The 20,460-nt window shown below is 45.0% G+C and overlaps 3 protein-coding genes across 6 annotated transcripts in view; 1 reads left to right on the forward strand and 2 right to left on the reverse strand.

Moving 5' to 3' along the window:
- On the reverse strand, positions 1-13,812 carry hgsnat (heparan-alpha-glucosaminide N-acetyltransferase). Of its 3 annotated transcripts, XM_061245550.1 has the most exons (19): positions 13,740-13,812; positions 13,331-13,395; positions 12,038-12,153; positions 11,489-11,625; positions 10,938-11,053; positions 10,756-10,825; positions 10,489-10,558; positions 8,764-8,867; positions 6,896-6,972; positions 6,765-6,795; positions 5,858-6,018; positions 4,955-5,070; positions 4,481-4,602; positions 3,764-3,890; positions 3,159-3,245; positions 2,739-2,816; positions 2,468-2,538; positions 2,172-2,284; positions 1-1,584 (listed from the first exon to the last, which is right to left on the reverse strand). In XM_061245550.1, exons 1-19 carry the CDS (start codon positions 13,808-13,810, stop codon positions 1,403-1,405), a joined length of 1,914 nt encoding a protein of 637 aa, XP_061101534.1. In that variant the 5' UTR covers positions 13,811-13,812; the 3' UTR covers positions 1-1,402. The 3 variants fall into 3 exon arrangements, with proteins under 3 accessions (XP_061101534.1, XP_061101533.1, XP_061101532.1); XM_061245549.1 differs by having other exon boundaries at positions 13,331-13,795; XM_061245548.1 differs by having other exon boundaries at positions 13,226-13,794.
- The window catches only part of gtf2e2 (general transcription factor IIE, polypeptide 2, beta), a 16,873-nt gene continuing 9,866 nt past the window's right edge, over positions 13,454-20,460 (forward strand). The window contains exons 1-2 of one of the 2 annotated variants that reach the window (XM_061245552.1): positions 13,454-13,889; positions 14,929-15,098. In XM_061245552.1, the coding sequence (XP_061101536.1) occupies positions 14,930-15,098 (169 nt within the window). In that variant the 5' untranslated portion in view covers positions 13,454-13,889; position 14,929. The other variant, XM_061245551.1, reaches the window with a different exon arrangement.
- Positions 17,617-20,460, reverse strand: part of LOC133130091 (small integral membrane protein 18-like) — a 4,981-nt gene continuing 2,137 nt past the window's right edge. Inside the window, exons 2-3 of the mRNA XM_061244335.1 lie at positions 18,083-18,180; positions 17,617-17,923 (exon numbers count right to left, since the gene is read on the reverse strand). Of these exons, the coding sequence (XP_061100319.1) occupies positions 17,617-17,898 (282 nt within the window). The 5' untranslated portion in view covers positions 17,899-17,923; positions 18,083-18,180. The remainder of the gene's footprint in view (positions 17,924-18,082; positions 18,181-20,460) is intronic.

Here is a 20,460-nt window from a genome sequence, read left to right on the forward strand (position 1 = left end):
TGGATATGATGAAATATTTTATTCATGAAAATAGTGACATAAAATCTTTTTTTTCAAAATAATATCCAATTTACAAAAACAGGTGAGAAATGAAATGCAACAGTAATAATCAATTCAAGAACACTTACAAATTGTACTAAAATTACAATCTATTTACATTAATATGATATAAAAGAGTAATAAGTTGCATTCATGTCTGTGAATGCATACAACAGCAACCATTAAGCTTTCTCCATTTAATATATTTTTTTCTTTTTAATATAAATATTTGTGTACATAAATTACGTCATCTAGAATTTTTCCAATCCGCAGTTTTGCCTCCTGCATGTGGAATTTTGAAGGAATAACCCCTATTTGAGGAAGGCTTGGGATACATTTAAAATGGGAGAGAAAGCGGATGTCTGGACTTGCATATGGGGCACCCATGTCTTCTCCTCTTAATCAGGAAGTTGTCACTACTGATTGGGTTGGAACACTTGTGAATTTCAAGAGCAGGTCATCTCTTCTGTACATAAAGCCCCGGTAACCATGGAAACCTCAGAATAGAAAACCGGTCATATCTCTTAAAAAGAGAACATTTACAGAAGCATTCTTTTGCTCTGCTGGTCAACGATGAATATTTTAACAGCTACTATGGAGACAATACTTGGAACAGTGTACTTTTTAATTCCAGCATCTACAGTTCAACTTTTTCAATGGCTGAAGAAAAGGTAAGGCGTTAGCATAGCACGATTTGGCCCCTGGCTCACAGCACTTTTCCCAAAGTCAGTTATTTTCAGCACAGCGGACCCAGAAAACAAAGAAAGTGTAATGCACCATCGCGTATACTGAAGCCTTTGAGGTGACCCGCATACACACACGTGCACACACACACACGCAGCACACACACACACACGCGCACACACACACACACACACACGCTCACACGCTCACACACACACACACACACACACACGCACTCACACACGCGCACACACGCGCACACACGCGCACACACGCGCACACACGCGCACACACGCGCACACACGCGCACACACGCACACACACGCACGCACACACACGCGCGCACACACGCACGCATGCGCACGCACACGCATACACACGCATACACACACACAAATCTCTGTGTCAGACACAGGGCAGTTTGACAGCAATGAGACACTGTTCCTTGACTGTAATACTCAAGAATGCAGCTCTGACAGGCAGACCTCGTTAACGATTCCTGAAAATACCCCCCGCCCCAGTCGCGAGTACACAAAGAATGCTTGGGCCCGGGTAGATGGTGCACCTGTGGGACTGTGCTGAACGTGGGCAGGTGTGCACACCTGTTCCTGCCCAGCTGCTGTCCCGGGACGTTGGTTGGGTGGAGGGTTGTGCTGAGGGCTCTCTCAGCTGCACAAAGCTAGATCTTCCAGAAGATCTTCTTCCTGTACAGCACGTAGGAGATGAGCACCCACACAGACGTGGCCACCAGGTTTTGGGCGAGATGCTCGCCGTGTGATTGGCTGTTGTGCATTCGCCACCTGAAGGGGAAGTAGTCCTCAAAAACCTCATGGCCCACGTACACCAGGATGGAGTTCATTCCTGAAACACAAGAGATCCACAGAGAAAGAATGAGGAGCATGCTACCTTTGATACGGCTGACATCTTCTCACATCAAGAACTCCAAGTATTCAAAGTTACAATGTTAACACATTATTCAGCTTATTCACCCTTTTTCTAAGGTGAACAGACATTTCACCTGTTCGGGTTACATACTATACAAGGGTACGACAGCAGTCCCCCATATGGGATTTCAATATACAGCACAACATTTTCCAAAACCCATGGTAAATGGTTGGCATTTATATAGTACCTTTATCCAAAGCGCTGTACAATTTATGCTTCTCATTCACCCATTCATACACACACTCACACACCGGTGATTGGCTGCCATGCAAGGCACCGACCAGCTCGTCAGGAGCATTTGGGGGTTAGGTGTCTTGCTCAGGGACACTTCGACACAGCCCGGGCGGGGGATCGAACCGGCAACCCTCCGACTGCCAGACGACTGCTCTTACTGCCTGAGCCATGTTGCCCCACGGCTGCCTACATACTGTGTTTTCTTACATGTCTGGAGTAACACAGGAAAACATTGGTAAATATCCTAGAACAGCGCGTTCCCTATTTACCGGGGTAAAAGAATGGAGCACCAGACCACCATCTCCTCACGTCCACGGCGTAGTAAACGATGAACAGCACCACAAAGGCGAAGCAGCTGAGGGTAGTGACATAGGACAGGGACCTGGAGCACAACACAGACCAAAAGGATTCAGTCAGTCTCTGGACAATAAGCCACACTCGGGCAAAATGAGGAGTACATACAACATTTATCTTTCAAATTTACCACTTTGTAAAATAGTGGTAAATTAAGTTAACTTTTCATTTTGTAGTTTTATTTCTGTGTTATTTTACTTATTTACTTTACCATAAATTCTTATTGATGGGGATGAATCCCTGGTCTTTTGAGCACTTGGTGAGAATGGCAGATATGATCCCCTGAGAAAACAGCCAGCAGAAGAGATACTGATTTAGACCAAGACACAAGGTCATGAAATATTTTGTCTTATGCATGTTGTACCAATGTACAACAGCAGCAAGGATTCTGTGGGGTGTTCTTATCAAAATGCTTTGAGTCACAGGACAGAATCAGATCAAAAGATAATTATGGATAACCTATGAAAATGAATGTCACTTACCAATGCAAAACCCCACATAAGAAATCTGGCCATGATTTTTGAGTGAAGGCCCTTATAGTGCAAAAGAATCTTTCCAGCCTGTCGGCATATTGAAAAAACAAACATATTTTGGTTAAAACACCGCCCCTTCTTTGTTTGCCTTTCCAGATTGGAGACATGCGACATAGATGATAATATATATATGAAAAGCCAGAGGTATAGAAATGCGATACAGAGACAGAGGGTACTTTAAAGATTATATAAGTGTTCTGTACTCTGCAGTGTAGCCCACATACATTGTGTGCGTGTGAGAGAGAGAGAGGGGGAGAGAGAGAGAGAGAGAGATAGCGACAATGTAAACAGAAGATGAAGTGATAAAATTACAACCCCCCCCAATTGCTACTGCGTACAAAAAAAACAGCAATTCCAGGCAGAGCTGACCTGTAGCCCCAAGAACGCCATGGCGACCGAGCTGATGCTTCCGAGCACCCCCTCAGGGTCGTATGGCACCCTGGACTGGTACACGACCTTAACAAAGAACAAAAGCTGAATGTCACATTTGATCACCGGGGAGGAGGGTCGAAGGCAACCAGACAGGTTCCTGACAAATATTTGAGGACAGGGAGATCAAACACAAAATAGCGACAGCAGCCATAAATCATTGCAGAGGACACGGCCTTTGACAAGATGATCTAATTTTCCAATCATTTCTCCATGAGCATAGAATGGCTCATTTTTCTGTGCCCTTTTCAGATTCTAATTCCTGGATTAACCCTTTCATCAAGAGTAGCTTAGTTTTTTTTTTTTTGGTACGTCCTTTCAAAATTCAGCGTCGGTGTTCTAGAATGTCGCTTTCAGTTACCAGCGGCTACCGTTACATCAGCATTAGAATGTCCATTTAATAACACTCTAATCGCATATTTGCGACCTCACACCTCTGACCGTGAATCCACTCTGACATTCAATTGATTGAGTCACTTCAATGTTTTCCCCACACTTCAACCTGTGGTGCCTCAGTGGCGAGACCACTGCAACAGTTCACCTACCCTCGACGATGGGTTCTGATAAATATGCCTCTCCCCAAGGAGCCAGCGGTCAATGTAGCCAGCAGCTCCCCCCGTGCAATTTGGGTACTGTTCATAGTCTCCTATTCCACCAGGCCCCAGATATCCACTACAGGGAGTGAGGGAGAAAGGGAGAGAGAGAGAAAGAGAATGAGTTCAGGTGATGGTGATGGTTAAGGCGCATGACTGGGACCCCGCAAGGTCGGCGGTTCGATCCCCGGTGTAGCCACAATAAGATCCGCACAGCCATTGGGCCTTTGAGCAAGGCCCTTAACCCTGCATTGCTCCAGGGGAGGATTGTCTCCAGCTTAGTCTAATCAACTGTACGTCTCTCTGGATAAGAGCGTCCGCCGAATGCCATTAATGTAATGTGATGTCAGGTACAAGTCCTTGTTCAGGAGAATGGTACGTGCTCCAGGTGTAACATTGGTCTACATAGCAAGCAGCACCCAACTGCTGTTGAATTTGTGGGTAACTGATGGCTAAGTCAACGCGGTGTCATTGATGCAAAGCGCCACTCATTTCAGCCACTTGAATGCGAATACCTCGCCCTATGTGGAGAATCTAAAGCCTGCTAAACGTGAGTGAGTGAGTGAGGGACAAACCAGGCCAATGAGGTGCTTTGAATCTTAAAAACATAAATAAAATACAATCCTCCTGCCAGCAGGGGGAGCTCTCAGTAGGGTGAGATGCACTCACGTTGGGCAGTCGGGCACTGGGAGCAGGAAAGTAAGACACAGCCACAATGTTTCCATGGCGATGACACAGAGCCAGGCAGGCCAGTACAACAGGAAGTCCCGCCCCGAGTACCACCACGCATCCTGGGGAAAAGACAACAAACATCCGTGGGGAAGCTGAACTGTATTCTGAACCGACTGGAAGGAACTAGAATATGTAATATCAAAGTGAATTGAGGTGCTGTGAACGCATTTTCAGTTTTGAAAGCATGTGCAACTTGTTAAAGTTTTGAATTTGTGGACTGGATTTGGCACAATGTCGTCAATATCGTCTAAAGTGTATGCCTCAGTGCGTCTTAGACTGCTGTGTTATTCTACGGGCAAACACTGCTACTGAACTCAACTAAATGGTGAATTTAATTGTATTGCTTGAGGGTAAGGCAGTGGAGATCTGATGCAGGATTCAGAGACGCCGATGGGCGTGTAGCTCCCTCACCGTGGGGATGGTGTCCAGCCTGGTTCTGGCCACCATCAGGTCCAGAGCAGCCACGGACAGGTAGGTGAAGGCCAGGCGCTGCAGAACCCCGGGAATACGCAGAGAGTCCCAGGACACTGTCCACACACACACACACACACACACACACACACACACACACAGAGACACACACACACCCATACACACATACACACACACACACACAGACACACACACAGACAGACAGACACACAGACACACATGCGCACACACACACAGACACACACACGCAGACACACACACCCATACACACACACACACAGACACAGACACAGACAGACACGCACACACACACACACACGCAGACACACACACCCATACACACACACACACACACACACACACACAGACACAGACACACAGTCAGTGGAGCTCTCTAGCCCTGGTTGCATTGCCAGAGTGTTGTCATGGTAACCTGCCACAAAGCCTTCGCTTTGCCGCACCTCACTGTGTTTACTGGTGACCTAGCCAAGCTAAACCTGCTTCACAATGCCATGTGACAATGGACCCTTTTACAGGGATGGCTAGGTGGGTATGACATTACATTAAATGAATGGCAGTTGGCAGATGCTCTTATCCAGAGTGACGTACAACAAAGTGCAAAGTGCAAATCAATAACTGGGGTGCTGAAGGGCCCTAGAGGGAAGTACAATTTCAACTCCTACCTGCACAACAAAGACAAGAACTAGGGCCTACTTGAGAATCTGAATTCTTTTATAATACCGCACCATGCAAATATATAAATAAACGGTTTACCTAGCCAAACAAAACTAGCATAGGTATCATCCTAATGACACAAGTAAAGACAACGGTTAAGGTTTACAGGGATGGGTACGTGGGCACGGGACAGGGGGGAACACTCACAGGGCCCCTGGCAGTAGTTGGGGTTGATGATGAGGACTCCGATGAGGAAGAGCTGCAGGCTCCTCCAGAGCACCTTGCCGAAGAGCTGTATCCGGGACGACCCCCGGAGAAGGGCTGTGCTCAGGGACAGGGAGATGGAGGTCCCCATGATGAACACGAACCTGCGGGAGAGCGTGGGACTCTGTGGGGACTCTGTGGGGACTCTGTGGGGACTCTGTGGGGACTCTGTGGGGACTCTGTGGGGACTCTGTGGGGACTCTGTGGGGACTCTGTGGGGACTCTGTGGGGACTCTGTGGGACTCTGTGGGGACTCTGTGGGGACTCTGTGGGACTCTGTGGGACTCTGTGGGACTCTGTGGGGACTCTGTGGGGACTCTGTGGGACTCTGTGGGACTCTGTGGGACTCTGTGGGACTCTGTGGGACTCTGTGGGACTCTGTGGGACTCTGTGGGACTCTGTGGGACTCTGTGGGACCACTGCTGAGGTCACTGCGCTCCTGCATGTTAATACTGCCGAGGTCACTGCACTGCGGAGGTCACTGCGCTCCTGCACGTTAATACTGCTGAGCTTTCACATGTCATCCATCCCCCCTCCAGAATTAATCTAAAAAAAACTATAAAATGAAATCCAGTCTATGTCAGCAGTCTCTTCAACTCCCTGACCGAAAGCACGGCTGAAAATCTTCTATGTGCTTGAAATGAACTGAATTTGCAATTTAAACCACAGCTGCAGCCACTGAAATCTAAAACCACGGGCAAAAACATTGTTTTGTAGGTCATGATGAATTTCCTTTTTGTCTTTTTCTCTTCATTTGAGCATGAAAGGACCGACTAGGGTGGGCTCTTAATTTGTTGTGGTCCAATGCTTGTGGTACACGTCTGCGCAAGAAACGGGTCTGTCAACTCACCAGGGAAAGACCAAATCAGCCACTGTGAGCCCTGTGGAAGGAAACGCAAAAACAGACAGGCATGTTACAGCAGCAGTGCTCTGGAGCAGCGGGCAAAAAGTAGATTTCACTGAGACCGATTTGGGTTTTACCGTTCCAGCTTTCATGCCTGAAGAACCAGTACCTCCCTCCACCATAGTTCACAAAGACCATGATCACCAGAGATAGGCTGTCAGGAAGAGTAGAAGTACTTCAGTAAAACTGAACACAACAAGGCATAATTTCACACTTACCAGGCCTGCAATTCAGAGACATTCAATGTCCCAGTCTCAAAAATAACACCACGGTGGACTACATCACAAGCATCGCAGACTTTAAATAACCATTTTAAATGGCCTCCTTATTGTCCAGCCATGGATTAATAAGGGCATCATTTATTTACAACATGGACAGCTTTTCAAGAGAATCACCAAATTCTCTCAATGAAACAATACATAAAAATTATGCACATAAAAGTAAATGATCACAACTGTGGGATTTGTAAGAGCTTTCCATTTCTTTGTTTTATCACAAAGTCATTCAAGGACTCGACGAAGGATACGAATGCATTCTTCCGCATGCGTCATTCAAAACGCAAGGAGCATTCTATACATTTAGTTTCTAAATTCATAAAAATGACTGCGAAATGTAGAGTCATGATCTGAATGAGTATTCATGTTCATTACTCATTTTGAATAGCAGAAGCTGAGAGTCGTGCTGTTTATTAACCAGTGTTTTGCACAAGTTGCCATGCGACTGCTTTTTTGGGCTTCCTGTTGCTCCTACTACTGCTGATTCATTTAGAATTTACATTTTTGTGAAGGATCCATTTATTTCAGATTAATCTTTTTCCAATTTGTTCACCTGATGGGCAAGGTGGGCTGTATCCGTTTCTGGATTTCGGACAAACTTCTGCTCTTAATTATTTCATTAGCCCAATCATGTATATAATCTGTCATTTACATTCTGTAATATAAACAGCAGCTGATAAATGTTCTTGTCATGGAATTTTATTGTGGTATAATGTAAAAGTCAATTGGTCATGGTGCATACGGCTAATTAGACTGAGTTAGGATAACTGCTGGCAGCCAAATCCTGCATACACACTGGCCCTCCAGTTGCCCCCCCCTGATTTCGATGGACCAGGGGTGCACAAATCTGGTCAATTTACCTGACAACCACCTCTGTATGGTGATTTTTGTTCCAACCAAGTTTTAGTTTTCATTTTCTGACAGCACTGAAAACCATGCTTGTACTAAAATCCTTTACATTTGCAGTCTGTTGCTGGTGCTTTTTTCGAATGTTACCTTGAGACATGACTGAGCTAGGTAAATAATTGAGAGGATAAGTTGGCACAAAAACTGGAACCGGATTAGCCCTTGTTGTGCACCCCTGGCCTAAAAAAAACCCCATTCATGAACACTTCTTCCCAAAACAGGGGTGGGCGACTCCAGTCCTGGAGCGCTGCAGGTATTTGCTGTCACCATTTATCCTGGCTCAATCAGCTAATTACCCATAACGCACCAGCATTGCTTCACGTGTAGGCGAGAATAAAACGCTACAATAATACAGGCATACAAGTCAAGACCATTTATCAGCTGCGATTTATATCACGGAATGTGGCTACCAATGAAAGACGATTGGGCTAATTAAATGATTGGGTTAATTAAACAATTAGGAGCAGAGGTTGGTCTGAAATCCAGAAACAGACACGGCCCCCCTCGCCCATCCCTGTCCCAAAAGCGGGGAACCACGGAGCCAAAGTTCCATCACAACACATACACAGAGATGAGGTCACTCACCCAGTGCAAGCAGATACAGGCACTGACCACACGCTGCCCTTTACCGTAAACCACTGGCTTTTACATTGCATTACATTACGTGTAATTTGGCAGACGCTTTTTTTCCAAAGCGACTTGCAGTTGATTAGACTAGGCAGGACAGGGTGTGGAAAGGAAGAGGGCGAGCCGCGAAAACGTACCCACGGAAGGTGTCCAATGAGCGCAGCCTGCTGCTGCTGTCAGTGGTTGGGGGGATTGGCGAATCAGACGAGGACTCTAGCGTTCTGTTGGGAGAGCCCAGTTCCTGAAACACATCGAGAATAGCACAGATATGTGAAGGACTGCAACCCGAAGACACAAACACTGACAAAACGAAAGATGTGGAACTGCGGACGCTTACTTCATAGGAATTACCAAGAAATGGGAGTTCCAATAAGCAAGATGTACATTTGCACAATGCTGCCAGACATGTCTTTGTAACAATGACACACCGGATGGAATCCAGATCAGGGGTGGCCAACCCTGGTCCTGGAGAGCCGCACGGGGTGCCGGCTTTTGTTTTCACCCTAAAAATCAGCAACCGATTCAAACCCAAGAACCAGGTGAGGTGAGATAACTGTGTAATTAATCGATCAATTAACGGCTGAGTAACAACGAAAGCCAGCAAACCCTGCGGCTCTCCACGACCAGGGTTGACCACCCCTGCTCCAGATAAATATCAGCCTGTCTCAGATGGATTGTGGATTTACCTTAAGTAACCTTAAATGATAAGGCAAATGATAAGGCAAAGGATAACCACAAAGCACATGTTTGCTGAACTCATCAGCTCTCTCTCTATCGGCCAAGATGTCATTACATCTGTACTGTAGCTAAAGTCAGGCTAATCTGTTCATTTACAGTACTGGGCAGAAGTCTAGGGCACCCTAGACTTTATTATATATAAATATATACATATATATGTTTATTTTTGTGTGTGTGTGTGTATAAAGGGACACATTTGAGATTTCTAAATATTCATTTTCCAAAAGATTAAATTTTACAGAGACATTTTTGTATTTAATTTTAAAAAGTAACATATTACTGTCAGCAATTTACTACTTTTTACATAAAAACTTGATCAATGCTGTCTGAGATCAGAAGCAAGGAGCCAACCAAAGTCTGCAGAAGAACTGTGGCAAGTTCTCCAGCATGCTTGGAACAGCCTCCCTGCTGATTGTCTTAGCCAACTCTGTCCTGCAGTTCTATATCTCAGAGAAGTGAGGCAGTTTTAACACCAAAGGGTGGTCACAAAAAATAGCGATTTGATTCAAGCTTTAACTATTCTGCCAAATTACTAAAATGTAATGTCAAATGTATAGTACGTTTATTTAGGACCTTTCAGTGCATTATTTGTGAAAGAACCTTATCTGTACAGAATGCTATACAGGTGCCTAAGACTCTTGCACAGCACTGTACATGCCACAAGTCCTCCAGTCAGCCACTAGAGGACGCCTGTTTCCCTTTCGTTTATGTTTCCGTATCTTGTTGAGTTAATTGTTATGAATTCTTGTTATATTCTTGTCAGTCTGCCCAGTGTTGTTCATTACAGTAATTGACTACATGTATGGCTCCTGTTTAGTTAAGATCCAAGCTTCCCTAGTGTCTAGAGTTCAGTCCCACTGTAGTTGCTCATTTTATACATCCTCGTCTCCTTGAATGACCCGATCGAGGTCCACTATAGACATTGAAACCCGTTAAATGCTCCTTAAAGGAGCTAGAAGGGAGGAATGCTTGAGCCAGGAAGCATAAACGCATCCATTTGCGCAAGTAGGGCTCCTATGAGTCTCTGCAGTCGGGTCAATTACTTACGACTGCAGAGACTCTTACGACATCACTTCCTGCGTGTCCCTAAAGGACTGGCGGTGGTCAGGAGCATGTTTACTCACTGAATTGATGAGTCTCTCAGTTTCCACCGTGGTTCCTAGTCGAAACAGGAGATTCCTTGTGACGTCAAGCCTGGAGGTGGGCAAATAATCGCATAAGAGCTCTGCAATATTTATCTTGAATAGCAACGCAACAACACAAACAGGTCCATGGCTATTCTTGCACACAACACATTTTTTAAAAATTTTTTGTAATTGTTCTGCTTCTTTGTAAAGCATATTTGTGACAGTATTCCTTAAAAAAAAAATTCAGGGAATAACACACCGTACCTCATAATGGCGCTTCCGACGGCAGCCAGAATACATAATCCAGCGTATACCAGGAAGGCAATCAGGATGGCTACGGAGAGAATTACAATTTAACCATTTCCTCCAAAAAGAAAATACAGATGCTGAATCCAGAGTGACTGAAAAAGTCAGCGGATTGGCACACGCCACGTTTTTAAACTCACGCAGGTAGCTGTTAACAGGCTCCCTGACTGTTACCATTGAGCAGTTGATCCCCGAGTGATTCAGATCCCTCACCCACAGGGAGTAGTTACCATGCTCTCCAAAGTGGAAGGGAATTCTGAGAAAAAAAAACAAAAAAAAAAACAATTGCAAACAAGACAGGATGTAACACTACACTCAAATGTGCTAATTGAATTCTGTACACGCAGGAAAGACACATCTGACAATACGGATACATTGAAGCTGACACGTTAATGAATTTTTAGTAAGCATTACTCATAGGTGTGATTAATTATTTAATTAATTTAATAGAGAATACTAAGGACATTAAAAGACAATATCCTGAATCGCACAGTAATTTCTTCCACATGCATTCACTCCAGAAATGACCACACACACACACACACACACACACCATCCATTCAACTACTGTAACAACCTACAGCATGGGGGGGGGGGGGGGGGGGGACAAGGCCAACATAAAACCGTTTGCGTCCAGCCAAACATCGACTTCTCCCGGCGGTTAATGTTCATAGCCGCAAAACCGGCTCACCTGCAGGGCTCACTGTCAGGCTGAGAGCTGTTGACCAGCAGGGTGAGCGGATGTTGCGTGCCCACGGTGAAGTCCTTGGAGCCGGGCACCCCGAGACCAGGGCCTGCTGCTACCTCGCCCAGGCGCTGGAACGGGCACTGTAACATGAAGACAGGGCCATCTCCTTAATATCAGATCATTCCCACTGCCCCCTGTGATACCTCCTGCCTCCACATACAAAGGGGTGTGACTGGGTCAGCGGGTAACCGGGGGTTTTGAGTAGAAGGGGTACAGTGCATGGGAAAAGGATCAAGTGAAGAAAATGAAAAGGTGCATTGCAAGGAAAGGGATGAAGTTTGTAATTACCTGACAACCATTTCCCAGTAAGATAATAATAGTTTTAATGTATTTTCACTGTTTGTTGGTTTTTAATATAAAAATAACTCATGATGTAATTCTTGATCACCTGATCATCATATGCCTTTCTGAAATCCAGGTTAAAGGGATATAAAGTTGTAAAATATATGACAGTGCAATAGATTTCACTGGTGCCATGAACATGACTCTTACCTGATAGCAATGATCAGACAACCAGGACACAACAATCTGACTTTGCAGCTCATTGTTGATGGTCAGGGCGGCCTCATCCATTTTGAGTAACGTAGCCTTTCGGTGAGGGTGAGAGACTAAAACACACACACACACACGCAGTTCTGTTAAACTCATTGCAAAAAATGGCATTATATTCCAAAACTTATATTCCACCCAACGGCTACTCAGTGTTCCGGGCCCCCTTTCAAAAGGCAGGTTACAAGGTTGGCTCGTACACTTATCTATACATTCCGGAATTCCCGGTCACAACATTGCCTCATCACGCAGACGATTCGACACTATTCACCTGGTTTTTATTCCCTATTTTGATCAGCGAGATAGGATTTCAGCTTCCGTATTTCTGTGAACTCTAGTCGGACCTGCAGTCAGCTGCTTCTGCTACCACTGAGCTACAATGGCAGCACTGTGGCATGTGAGCGGGTGATGGACTGTGCTCTAGCTCAGTTGTCACATGCCTTAATCCGGCAGCCAAAGAGGGTCAGGTCTCACTTCCTTTCCGCATTATTACAAATGCTTCATTAAGGAGGGAAGTTCAAATTGTGCAAACGCTGACCTCAGACCGCAGACGGCCCACGCCTGGGAAAGTCATCAGTGGAATTTTTAAATGCCACAAATTATGAACTGCATTAAGGGCGTTGTTCCTGGTTTCTGAAGCATTGTAATGAATGCAGTCACTAAAACCGAACTGACCTGAAAATCTAAAACTATAATGAGCCATTTATATATCCGACATCAGGATGAGATGCCTAACGTTCTCATAGACTGTGAATAGCAATTTATTCCCCATTGACAGTTGCCCGGGTTTGGTAAACGCACACACACAAAGGGGGACACAAATGTCAAACAGCTAAATTCAGTAATTTAACAGTTACCTAGCTAGCAGCTAAAGTTAAACATATGTCGATGCAACGTTATGAAACATAAATCACCTGTAAGCCACTGGTCTTTTTAAAATTTACTTTTGTTGGCAGTGGTAACTCATTAAAATAGCACTCTTTTCAGTAAATTTGATTTAACGAGCACCTCTAGATTTCAAAATTGCACGGTCCTTTTCTTGTTCGCTAACGTTAGCTAGCTCGCTTACCGTTACTGAAAGACTCATCCAGCTAGCTAGTTGAATATCGCAATAACGTTAACATTACTTACGAGGGATGTGCGCTACGAGTGGTGTAACGCAGACAGCCAAAAGTAGCACAATCACAGCTGAGAAAATCATAGTTTGCACAAATGTTCCCTCTACGTTTCCCACACCTTTGTCTTTTTGTTTTTTATTTCGTTTTTCTGTCATCATGACGAATACTTCCGACCCCTCCTTTCTGTTTTTGACATGGGAAGGAGAGTGAGAAGGGACAAAGTACAGTCTGACACACAAGTTCAAATCACGATAACACGGGCAGCTAAAGCTAATAGTGTCTTTTGGAAAGGGCATTGACTTTAGCATTCAACGTCCGATTAAGCATAATTCATTTTGCTTAAACAGGGATTGGGACAAGAATTGTAGCTACACATAACTCGCTCGACGGATAATGTCGTATTATAAGATTAATTTATTTTAGTCAAAATATAATAATTATTAGTCGTAGAAAGGTTTTGTATTATTTTTGAAAATGTAAAATATTAATTGGCATCCGTTTTTCAACATATACTTCGGCAACTTTACGATTTACGAAGAAGAGCATTTGCCGAACCAGACTCTTCCTTCATCAGTGAGAAGCTGATTCCCGTGAACATTCCAGAACAGTTCTATGATGTCGATTGCCGAAGCATCGAACAAGCGACGGAAGTCAAACTGAGGATTCTACGGAAACATGTAACTTACTAGCTAGCTACGTAGCTAGGATGGAGAGTGTACGGTAGCAACGAGTTCGTAAATGGGACATACTCAATATTTTTTAAACAGCGTTTATGAACATTAAGCTGGTGACTACAAATTATATCTCTTAAGGAGAGGCGCCCGCGGCCGGATACAAGGTATAAATAATATAAATAGCTTCGCATGTAGTATGTGTAAATGTTAGCTAGCCTGGGGATGTTACTAACTAGCGAGTGCTATCTTGCGGTCTAACGTTAGCTTAATCTCGTTTTAGAATAGATCTCGGGTAGCGTCACCGTTAAATCAAATAAAGACAAAGCAAAAACATTCCAGCGAATGTTAGTCCGCTCGTTACATTTAACAGATTTTCAACTTCGAGAAATTGACAAGAGGTAACATCATGCAGCAAAGACACACTACGTAGCCCATCTATTCTATGTTGTTAGCTATGTAGCGAGTGGCGCCGGTGACGGGTGTACTTATCTAGACTGACGTTACTTAACGTTAGCGGTAGTTAGGAAGCTCGCTTTGGCCTGAGCCAATTCTAGTATCCATGCCAGTGAATGATTATTAATATTTTTGTGGAAAGTGTAACTTCACAGTGCGCACAACTCACCCTAACGACAAGAAGTTGTGTGAAATTAGTAATGTGTAAATGCAGAAAATACTCACCTAGCTCAAGCTAGTCAGACGTACAATAACGTTACCTGTCCACAGTTAGATTGTTAGCTTTAGTAGTTAGTTAGATGGATAAAGCAGCTACACAACCAAGTCAAAATAAAGGGTCAATTATTTCATAGAACGTTGTCGTTTAGAGAAAAATGGTAAGATAGAATCACAATGAAGTGTTTCGCCTTAATCTATCAAATACTATACAATTCGTAAAATGAGGTGGAAACAACCAATGAAAACACTGTCCAAAAACAAAAGCCAGTCTCTCATTCACTGTTTTAATTTAGTTTACTCGTTGGGAAATTGGGTTCCTGAATTTGGCTGCCATGTAACAACAGTGTTCTATGTGTTCGTGTCCGCACAGAATGGATCCCGCCTTGCTCAGAGAGAGAGAACTCTTTAAGAAGAGAGCCCTCGCCTTACCGACGGTTGAGAAGAGGCCCGCTCCCTCTGATTCTTCCTCATCCTCTTCCTCAAAGAAGAAAAGGCCCAAACCAGACCGTGATGGATCAACAGGATCCAAGCATGGTGCAGGTCAGTCGTTGTTACAGCTGCCATCTCCTTGGTAGCAACCTAGCCGGTTGGGGAAAATCCTGATCACTCGCACTGCTGTTCTGCAGTCCGTATGCCTACCTGGGCCACAGTCATAGTTACATAGACCAAGGTAAAAATGCTTTGACTGCATTGTTTTGTTAGAAAAGTCTGGTATATCTTTCAGAATGGCTGGCACCACTGGGAAATGAATCCATGACCTTGGCAGTGTTAGTGCCATGCCCAACCAGTTCTACAATATAGGCCCCTACTCTGTTACCGCAATAAAACTATGAAATCAAGCCTTGCTCTAGTCGATGCACAAAACGAGAAATCTCAATAACTGAACCATCAGTAATGTAGCCTTCCTAAGCACAATTGCACACTGGCTAACGCATGCCACATCTGTTATCTCAGTTTGTATAGCCACAAATGTTGCCTTCAATATTTAATCAGCCCGTTATTTTCCATAAACGGTGAACATACAGTCAAGCAGCTAATTTGGACCTGTCCCTGACGTGTAACTTAGTGATCGGCTAACTGGCTATCTCGAAAATGAGAACTGGTCAACCAAGTCTAGAAACATGGCCCGGTGTAATGATGTGGTAGCTTTGCGATGGGTAGAATGAAACTAAGCCCATTTATACCAGGCACCACTGCTGAGGGCAGGCATAGCCCATTTATACCATCAGACACTGTAGGAAGGGCTTAGCCCTGTTAGCTCATTTATACCATCAGACACTGCTGAGGGAGGGCTTTGCCCTGTTAACCCATTTATACCAGGTGCCACTGTAGGAAAAAAGACAATATATGTTTGCTAAGTCTGCACTTGGTTTAATATTGCATGAGCAGGCTGGAGGCACTTTTATTTCTCTGTGTGGTATGTTTATTTTATTATGTGGTATATACAGCCATATCAGAGCTATGTTTATGTGTTAGTAGATGATCGTTTTTCTCTCAGTTTTGACCGAGATCCTCTACACAAGAACGACGGCGCACAAAATATGATTTCATACCGTGAACGCGCCCTGGAACGGGGTGTGGTTCGGTATTCCTCTGACTTATATTGAACCTTGATTAAACCTCTGTTTTCAGTGCCCATAGTGTGAGGCAAGCAGGGGGCTAATTCACATAGTGCTGTATAGCTTAGGTAGGCCTGGTCTTTGCAGGGCTGGGCCAAGCCCTCTGCGTGTATATATAGCCCAGATCTAAATTATGCACAGATGTGGTGCAAGGTTAGGTGGTGGGTGAATGGGTATTAGAGGTGTAACTGACCAAACCGGTCGAGTTCTTGTGTTGCAGCAGGCGAGCCAAGTGTATGGCTTAGTTACCCAGGCAGGCCCTGCAGTAAACAAGTGAATTATGTGTTAGGCAGTTATTTTTTATTTAGGCCATTTTTGCATTAAACCGAACCCACAATTTGTCAGAACTTCGAGTTAATTTCAGTCAAGCAAAGTTAAATGACTACACACCGTTTCAATGTCCTCTTATGATTTAATCAAATGCACATCGTTTTAAGGCAAATTGAAAAATACAGTGTGCTGTGATAGTGGACAAATGTAACACAACAAAGGGTTAAAGAGAGTTATCCCGGTGTATATACCTTTAAAAACAAGACAATATCCCGATAGTAATATTTGTGAATAAGTATAAAACACAGAAGAAAGGTAGTGTAAAGAGTTGTGATACAGGTGCAATTGGAGATTCGGACATTAGGTTTCATACCTCACACATTCAGGTGATGTGAACATTACAATAGAGTGAGAAAGTCACCACAGAAGCACATTGGTTCCGCTGAGCTGTCCATAGAGCGGTGCGATTTACAGATTTCCAAGTCCTTTACTTCTTTACAGTAGAACCCTTAAAAAGGAGCCAATGCAGAAGCCATTTGAACATGCTGTGATTGGTGGCAGCCTCTGAATCTCACCTCAGGTACATTTTGTTGAGAAGTACAGTGGACATTTGAGATGAAGCAGTGCCGGGTAGTCCTGTAACATTATTAACAGTGTTTGCTACGGTTTGTGTTGCGTCTTGGAGTTTTAACTTCTGCAGAAGGAGGGATGGACGGACATTGAGGTGCGTCGGTACAGATGCGCAGTAGTTTACTGGAGATCTGGAGTGAGAATCAGGGACCACATTGCTTCTGGAGAGTTTCCTTAAGCTAACCTTCTCACACACACTTTGTGGTCATTTGTGCCGGGTAGGGTAGGGTGGGGTGGGGTGGGGTGGGGTGGGATGGGGGGGGGGGGGGTTACACTGCAAACGGAGTTCTACCTTCTATGAAAATGTCACGATGATGTAAATCCAAGTCTTGTCTTTCCGGCCTTTTTCTTCACGGTTCCCGTACGGAACCAGATGTGCCTTTGAACAGAACGTGACGGAGCGCCCCGCTCCTCAGGATTGGGGGTGTAGGGTGGTCGAGGCTGTTCACCGGGGGTTCTCGGGGGAGACGGCGTGGGTGGGGGGGGGGGGGGGGGGGGGGGGGGGGGATGACGGCGTGGGCGTGGGCTGCAGGGCGGAGCTACACCACCTCCACGTGGCGGTGCCGCATCCTGTCCATGACGGAGCGGAAGGTCCCGGGCTCCCGGCGGAGGTCGCCGGCCGTCTTGTCCTTGGCACAGCAGCCGCCGTCGAGCAGCTCGTACAGGAAGGCCAGCGCGGCCAGCGACACCACCGTCAGGACGAAGAGGAGCAGGATGACGAAGCACGCCACGTTCCAGCCGTCGTGGAACGGGTACACCTGCTGCACCTGCAGGGTCACGCCCGACAGGGGCCAGGGCTGGCTGGCGTTGTGGCCCGTCATGCCGTCGGGTTTCTCCGGGGTCTGCCTGCGGAGACGCCGGGAGGAGCCACGGGCAGTTTTGCGACAGAAGAGAGTAGGCAAAGAATACGTAGTTATTTCATAGAATACTTTTTTGGATTGGCTACTGGAGTCTATGATCCTGTTCCATGCAAAGTGTATGATCTAATAGTCTCATAGACCATACCTTTCAGATATTGTGAGATTGTGAATCGCCTTCAGGTTTTCAGCTTCGGGAATGTCGTCTCTTTATTGGCTACTGGAGCTGTCTTGGCAGGAGTCCCCCTGGAGCAGGAACACATGCATGAGAAAGCTCATTAAGTGCCCCATCGTATGCGGCTCCTCTCCTAACTCCTCATGGAGGGGCAGAGATGCCGTCGCTCTCCTGTTTCCTGACAACAGCCTCCTTACTCCTGTGGATTATTACTCTGTAGTAAACACTGAAGGGCTTGTTTTTCCAAATCGTGTCCGTAACTTTTTAATTCTGACTTCTGAATTACAAACTCCCAGATGAAGGAACCGTTTAATCAGAGTTTCCTCTTCCAGGAAGTGTGTGTATGTGTGTGTGCATTCGTGGTGAGCTGTAGGTGGGCTGGGTGGGAATCTGAGATGGTGTGCCTGGTCTTAAAGCACACCAGTGGAGCTCAAAATCAAGGTGTACTTTTCTGTAGCTGCCACATCCCTGTGCTGTATTGTCAAATGGTGTATTGGAGGGGAAAGTAGAGTGCAGTGGAGTGTGCACCCTTTTCTGTCTGTCCTGTCCAACGCTTAGTAAAGCTGTTGGGATGAATCTTAATTTGGAAGATTCCTGGAGGATAAAGCAAGCAAGCTGACCAAATCAGCACAGTACATAATGCATAAGTGGCTGTCGATAGCATTTTGTTTACATCCTCCACTCCCGTTGAGGTGGAGCTGGGTGTAATGTTATTGATGGATACGTTAGTAGTTTCTAGTGTAAATAGTGTGGAGCTGAGTGAAAACGATGATACAATATGGCGGAGGGTTCGAACAGAACAGCGTTGTGCTCACCGGCCTTCTGTTAATGGAAACGAGCAGCAGTGCAGCATGGGCATTTTGTACTACGGCTAATGCATGACGCGGATACCGAGCTAATGGCAATGAGGGACGGTGTGAGATGGAACATTTTGTGTCGTTCTGGCTCCCATCTGTACCTCTTGTAAGGGTCTGAACGGGGCGCCACGACGCGCTGACGGCATGCGATCTCTGCGTCTCCAAGCAGATCGACGACAGGAGCAATTCCAGAGGAGCGGCTAAAGCTTAGAATATTCCAGAGGAGCGACTAAAGCTTAGAATATTCCAGAGGAGCAGCTAAAGCTTAGAATATTCCGGAGGAGCAGCTAAAGCTTAGAATATTCCAGAGGAGCGGCTAAAGCTTAGAATATTCCGGAGGAGCAGCTAAAGCTTAGAATATTCCAGAGGTGCGGCTAAATCTTAGAATATTCCGGAGGAGCAGCTAAAGCTTAGAATATTCCAGAGGAGCGGCTAAAGCTTAGAATATTCCGGAGGAGCAGCTAAAGCTTAGAATATTCCGAAGGTGCAGGTAAAGCCTAGAATATTCCAGAGGAGCAGCTAAAGCTTAGAATATTCCAGAGGAGCAGCTAAAGCTTAAAATATTCCAGAGGAGTAGCTAAAGCTTAGAATATTCCAGAGGAGCAGCTAAAGCTTACAATATTCCGGAGGAGCAGCTAAAGCTTACCATATTCCGGAGGAGCAGCTAAAGCTTACAATATTCCGGAGGAGCAGCTAAAGCTTACAATATTCCGGAGGAGCAGCTAAAATTTACAATATTCCAAAGGAGCAGGTAAAGCCTAGAATATTCCAGAGGAGCAGCTAAAGCTTAGAATATTCCGGAGGAGCAGCTAAACCTTACAATATTCTGGAGGAGCAGCTAAAGCTTAGAATATTCCAAAGGAGCGGCTAAAGCTTACAATATTCTGGAGGAGCAGCTAAAATTTACAATATTCCAAAGGAGCAGGTAAAGCCTAGAATATTCCAGAGGAGCAGCTAAAGCTTAGAATATTCCGAAGGAGCAGTTAAAGCTTACAATATTCCGGAGGAGCAGCTAAAGTTTACAATATTCCAAAGGAGCAGGTAAAGCCTAGAATATTCCAGAGGAGCAGCTAAAGTTTAGAATATTCCGGAGGAGCAGCTAAACCTTACAATATTCTGGAGGAGCAGCTAAAGCTTAGAATATTCCAAAGGAGCAGCTAAAGCTTAGAATATGCCGAAGGAGCAGCTAAAGCTTAGAATATTCCAAAGGAGCAGCTAAAGCTTAGAATATGCCGAAGGAGCGGCTAAAGCTTATAATATTCCAGAGGAGCAGCTAAAGCTTACAATATTCCGGAGGAGCAGCTAAAGCTTACAATATTCCGGAGGAGCAGCTAAAGCTTACAATATTCCGGAGGAGCAGCTAAAATTTACAATATTCCAAAGGAGCAGGTAAAGCCTAGAATATTCCAGAGGAGCAGCTAAAGCTTACAATATTCCGGAGGAGCAGCTAAAATTTACAATATTCCAAAGGAGCAGGTAAAGCCTAGAATATTC

This window comes from Conger conger, chromosome 6, assembly GCF_963514075.1.
Source record: "Conger conger chromosome 6, fConCon1.1, whole genome shotgun sequence".
Lineage (NCBI taxonomy): Eukaryota > Metazoa > Chordata > Actinopteri > Anguilliformes > Congridae > Conger > Conger conger.

Excerpts from the sequence above, each read along its gene's own strand:
- hgsnat (XM_061245548.1), bottom strand. The coding sequence starts at position 13,520 with ATGCTAAAGTCAATGCCCTTTCCAAAAGACACTATTAGCTTTAGCTGC. Across the intron at positions 6,796-6,895 it reads CAGGCATGAAAGCTGGAACG|GGCTCACAGTGGCTGATTTG; the intron begins GTAAAACCCAAA and ends TTCCTTCCACAG. Across the intron at positions 5,071-5,857 it reads CAACTACTGCCAGGGGCCCT|TGTCCTGGGACTCTCTGCGT; the intron begins GTGAGTGTTCCC and ends GTGTGTGGACAG.